This window comes from Dromiciops gliroides, chromosome 2 (genome assembly GCF_019393635.1).
Source record: "Dromiciops gliroides isolate mDroGli1 chromosome 2, mDroGli1.pri, whole genome shotgun sequence".
Lineage (NCBI taxonomy): Eukaryota > Metazoa > Chordata > Mammalia > Microbiotheria > Microbiotheriidae > Dromiciops > Dromiciops gliroides.
In genome coordinates, this window is record NC_057862.1 from 616,769,494 (window position 1) to 616,775,364 (window position 5,871).

A 5,871-nucleotide genomic window follows, 5' to 3' on the forward strand; every position below is an offset into this window, starting at 1 on the left:
GATCCTGGACTCAAGAAGATCTGAATTCCAACACAGCCTCAGACACTTAATAGTTGTGTGATCCTGGGAAAGATACTTAACCTCAGTTTCCTCATCTGTAAAAAACAGATAATAATAACCTCTGCCTTCCAGGGGTGTTACAAGGATCCAATGAGATAAAAATTGTCCAGCACACAGTGCCTGACACACAGTAAATGCTACATAAATGTTAACTATTGTTACTATTCAAAGTCTACAAAGGGCACAGTAATGGAATATGAGAACGGGAAGGGACCTTAGAGATGTGTGGTTCAACCTGCCCCTAACAAGAATCTCTTCTACCACAGTCATGAGAAGTGATCATCGAGTTTTGGCTTGACCACCATTACCTCATAATTCTACTCCCATTCTACTCCTTTTTTTTTTTTTGTGAGGCAGTTGGGGTTAAGTGACTTGCCCAGGGTCACACAGCTAGTAAGTGTCAAGTATCTGAGGCTGGATTTGAACTCAGGTCTTTCTGAATCCAGGGCCGGTGCTCTATCCACTGCGCCACCTAGCTGCCCCTCCCATTCTACTTCATGACAGCTCAGATTGTTTCAGAAAATTTCCTTGTCATGCTAAAACGTTTCTCTCCATCCTTCAGTCATAGATGGTGACTTTGACCTCTGGGTCCAAGCAGAGTAAGTGTGCATACTATCTCATCTATTTAATAGCTGTTCAGATGCTTTGAAGGTAGTAATGTTCCCTTGCATTTTCACCTTTCCAGTCCCCAAATCTCCATTTTCTTCAACTCATCCTGATATAGCATGACCTCCAACTTCCTCATCTTCTTGGCTTCCAGTCCTCTGGGGATGGGGGTGGGGGGTGGAGGTAGCTGTCTTGCAATGTTGGCTCAGTTGTTTATAGTAAGACACTGAAGTAGAAAACGATGTCAAAAATGTCTTTTATAGAGATACCATGAGAGTGCATAAATAAGATGAAGTAATATCTGGGAAAGATGTAGCAAAGAAAACTGAACCCAAAATGCCTTTCTTTATAGACCATGCTTAGCCAAAACTCCCTTTGAGTTAAAGCACAGACTGCAGAATTATGTACACAGAATGTCTTTAAAGTTCTTCCATAAACCCCAAGAAAACAGAACGGTCTGTTTGGAGCTGCTTAGGCAGCAACCTTAATTCCTTTCTGTGGGTTTATAGGCACTGGTACAAGTGGTCCCCAAATACTCCTTTCTTTTAATTACAAATAAGAAAGAACAAATTCTACCCTCACAACTTCCACTCTGTTGTGCTCCCTCGGCACAAAGGACAGAGTTCATGGAAAAAGGAAGCCTTCATTCCAAGCTTCCTATAGTAGGGTTATAGGCTGAGCACTGCTTGTCTTTTCAAATAATTCAGTTTTTTCATTGCAGACCACATATTCTTAACATCTTGAATGGTTTAGGTTGAAGTCAATGAAAAACCCTCTCAGTTCCAGGACTTTATTATAATACTTTTAACTTTTCTTCTGTCTTTCCTTCTCTTTCTTTCCTTCCTTCCTTCTTTCTCTTTCTCCCTCCTTCCCTCCCTCCCTCCCTCCCTCCCTCCCTCCCTTCCTTCCTTCCTTCCTTCCTTCCTTCCTTCCTTCCTTCCTTCCTTCCTTCCTTCCTTCCTTCCTTCCTTCCTTCCTTCCTTCCTTCCTCCCCTCCCTTTCACAATCCACTTAAATGTAGAAAGTCCTGGGAGAACTCATTCAGAGCCAGTTACATTTTCTTCCTTCAAATATAGGTGCTGTTAACACAAAAGACTGTTATGATGTATTTAAAAGCTTCATGGAATAGTGGACAGTACACTGGTTTTGTGCTGAGGATCTGCCTTAAAATGTCCCCTGCCCTCACCCTGATGCTTAATGCCTGTATGACAGCATCCTCATGCTTTTAAAATGGTGGGTTTGAATTTGATTACTGCTGAGGTTCAGACCAGCCTTATAACTATGATTCTCCTAATTTAGGCAACTAGTAGAAGGCACATTGAACTGATTCTCATGCAACAGCAATCCTGACTCTGCTATTCATTAGCTATTTCATCACCTCACTTTTTTCTTGTTTGTTTTTGACTTGCTTGAGGTAGGTGTCTAGTGGTGGGAGGAGGTATTTAATAATTACCTATTGAATTGAATCACTAAGTCAAAGGGAATGAGTAATTTAGTTGCTTATTAGCATAACTTCAAATTGATACCCAGAACAATTGGAACACTTCTCAACTTCAACAATAGTTCAACAATGTACCTTTCTTCCCACAGCACCTCTGTCACTGACTTTTCCTGGGTTTTGGTCATCTTAGCCAATTGCAATGGTATAAAACCTGAGAGTTTTCATTTGCATTTCTCTAACTCTTGTCAGAGGCAATGTAGTTAAAGTGCCAGTCTCAGAGCCAGAAAGACCTGGGTTCCAGTCCTGTCTCTGGAACATACTGACTATTTCACTCTGAGCAAGTCACCTAACCAATTTGCTAATTTGCATAAGTAGAGGGAATTTTCTTATACAATCAATCCCTCTACCAACGAGATCATGGATCCAGTCCCTATCCAATCTCTATTAATGATTTGGAGCATATATTTATATGGTCATTTAGCATTTGTAATTCATCTTGGAAGGTACTATCTCACATATGAGAAGCTTGACTACTGAAAGGGGAATAAAATGAAATGTGGGGCCAGAAAATGAGCTGTTGTGTAAAGAAAAGGGACTTAAATATTCTTGCGAAGGATGTAAAGTTTTGGTCCCTTAGTAGATGAAACAGTTTGGTTCCTAAAAGGGGCAGAAAAATGAATTTTTATGTACAAAATGATGAAATACACATATGAAAAATCATAATTTTCCTATTAAAAGATAAGGATAGGTGGCAGCTAGGTAGTGCAATGGATAAAGCACTGGCCCTGGATTCAGGGGAACCTGAGTTCAAATCCGACCTCAGACACTTGACACTTACTAGCTGTGTGATCCTGGGCAAGTCACTTAACCCTCATTGCCCCGCAAAAAAACAAAACAAAACAAAACAAAACAAAGGTAAGGATAGACAAAAGAGAACCAGAAAGAGAACTGAGAAGCTTTATTTAAGGGCAAAGAAATGATTGAGGCTGCAGGGCACTGTTGTCCCTCAGCTCATTTGCAGTTGACTTCACTTCTTTTTTTTTAATAAAGTATTTTTTTTCCTGTTACATGTAAAGATAGTTCTCAACTTTTGTTTATACAAGCTTTCCAATTTCAGATTTTTCTCCTTCCCTCCCCTCCCTCCCCCCTCCCCTAGACAGCAGGTAATCTGATATAGGTTTTATAATAACATTAAACATATTTCTGCATTAGTCATGTTATAAGAGAAAAATCAGAGCAATGAGGAAAAACCTCAAAATAGAAAAACAGCAGCACCAAAAACAAAAGAAATAGTATGGTTCATTCAGCATCTATACTCAGTTTTTTTTTTTTTTCCTGGATTTGGAGATCCTCTTCCATCATGAGTTCCCTGGAACTCTTCTGTACCATTGCATTGGTGAGAAGAATATAGTCCATCACAGTAGATCAACACTCAATGTTGATGATACTGTGTACAATATTCTTCTGGTTCTGTTCATCTCACTGATCATCAGCCCATGCAAGACCCTCCAGGTTTCTCTGAACTCCTCCTGCTCATCATTTCTTACAGCACAATAGTATTCCATTACATTCATATACCACAATTTGTCCAGCCATTCCCCAATTGATGGGCATCCCCTCAACTTCCAATTCCTTGCCACCACATAAAGAGCAACTATACTTTCGTACATGTGGGTCCCTCTCCCCTTTCCATGATCTCTTTGGGAAAAAGACCCAAAAGTGGTATTGCTGGGTCAAAGGGTATGCACAGCTTTATAGCCCTTTGGGCATAATTCCAAATTGCTCTCCAGAATGGTTGGATCTTGACTTCCCTTCTTTAGAGCTTAAGAGGTTAAAACTTTCAAAGCAGTAAGTCAAATAATCATTTGGAAAAGGGAAAGTTAAATAAGGATTGTTGATTTCACAACTGAGAGAAAGTTGGATTTTGTGAGTGTTACCTCATAAGGCAAAGATGAATAGTTGACCACCAGGAGGCTCTGATTTGAGCCATTAGAAGTAGTGAAGACCCCTTCTGTTGTGGCTGCCGTTGAGGCTACAGTCGCGCTGCAGCCATGGCTATCCGCTACCCCATGGCCGTGGGCCTCAACAAAGGCCACAAAGTTACCAAGAACGTTTCGAAGCCACGACACTGCCGCTGCCGTGGGCGCCTGACCAAACACACCAAGTTTGTGCGAGATATGATCCGGGAGGTGTGTGGGTTTGCCCCTTATGAGAGGCGAGCCATGGAATTGTTAAAGGTCTCCAAGGATAAGAGAGCCCTAAAGTTCATCAAAAAAAGGGTGGGGACTCACATCAGAGCCAAGAGGAAGAGAGAGGAGCTCAGCAACGTCCTGGCTGCCATGAGGAAGGCTGCTGCCAAGAAGGACTAGACTGGACCCTGCCTGCCTTGCCCCAGTTACCCGAGAAATAATAAAGATTTGACAAACAGGAAAAAAAAAAAAGAAGTAGTAAAGACCACAACAGGAGATGAGTCAGGAAGAACAGTTTGGAAAGCAATAGGAAAAGAATGAAAAAAGTTGCCTTCCAGCAGGAGGAATCATTTGACAGAAAGGCATCAGTTACTGCATTTTGGAGACTCCTGATAGGAATGGCATCATCGCTTTGTGGAGGCACATGGTCAGATGAGAAGACCCATTTCAATATTCCTCTTCATTCTGTAGATTGGAGATTAGGCAGAAAAGTGTTCGGGAGATGGACACTGAAAGTCTGGTTCCTCACCAACTTTTCTTCTCCTCTTTGCTCAGGGGATGGTCATGGAAGGAGATAGAAAGTCTACCTAAGGTCAGAGGGAAGGTTTCTCAGGTCTTTGCACAGGAGTTCTTCCATTTCTTGTTTAGGAGATCAGGTTGGCAGCAAGAGGTGCTTTGTGTTGGTACATGTGGAAGTGGTTGCTTTGGGACAGATGGAGGACACTTGGTATGACACCTTGCCCCTTTCCCTCAGAGGACACACAAGGCACAAGGCTTGGGATACAAGGGCTCTTAACCTCCTATGGCCTTGGATTAGATCTCTGGGGTTTCTTTCAGCTCTAGAGCTATGATCCTTCTTAGCTACCATTTCTAAGCTATGCTGCCATCCTTTTAGCCATCATCTTCAATTCTCTTCTGCCAAATCCTGGTCTCCAACCCTGGAACTGCCTCCAACTCTGGTTAGGTTGGTTGTTCCTTATCTTGCCTAGAACCTGGCTTCTATATCACTTTATGCCCACTGTTTCCAAAGCCGGTTGCCTACACTACCCCTATCATCTTCATTATTACCCAACTTGCAGTTTGCTTCCCTTAATGTCTTATCACTCATATTAGAATGGAAGCTCCCTGAAGTCAGTGGCTCTCTTACTTGCTTATAGTTGCATCTGCCTTGTACTTAGGACAATGCCTGGCATGTATTGAGCACTTCATAAATTATGTTTGAATGTTTGTATGTATGTATGTGTGCATGTATATGTGTGTATGCATGCACGTATCTATGTATCATCTATCATCTATCCATCCATCTATCATCTATCTATATCTATATATCATCTATCTATCCATCTACCTGTCTGTCTATCTATCTACCTATCTATCTATGTCTGTCTGTCTTAAAGGAAGTCTGGCTTCCTTTTAAGTTCCAGCTAAAAATCCATTTTCTACAGGAAGCCTTTCTCAACCCCTCTTAACTCTAGTGTCTTCCCTCTTTTAATTATTCCTAGTTATCCTATACATAGCTTATTTGTACATATTGCTTTGCTTTTTGTCTCCCCCATTAGATTGAGAGCTCCTTGA

At 41.5% G+C, this 5,871-nt stretch overlaps 1 protein-coding gene across 1 annotated transcript; it reads left to right on the forward strand.

Annotated features, from left to right (window-relative positions):
* The first annotated feature begins 4,138 nt into the window (after positions 1-4,138).
* LOC122742171 (60S ribosomal protein L36-like) lies at positions 4,139-4,535 on the forward strand. The gene has a single exon (XM_043986223.1). The coding sequence runs from the start codon at positions 4,159-4,161 to the stop codon at positions 4,474-4,476; it is 318 nt and encodes a 105-aa protein (XP_043842158.1). The 5' UTR covers positions 4,139-4,158; the 3' UTR covers positions 4,477-4,535.
* Positions 4,536-5,871: the final 1,336 nt, after the last annotated feature.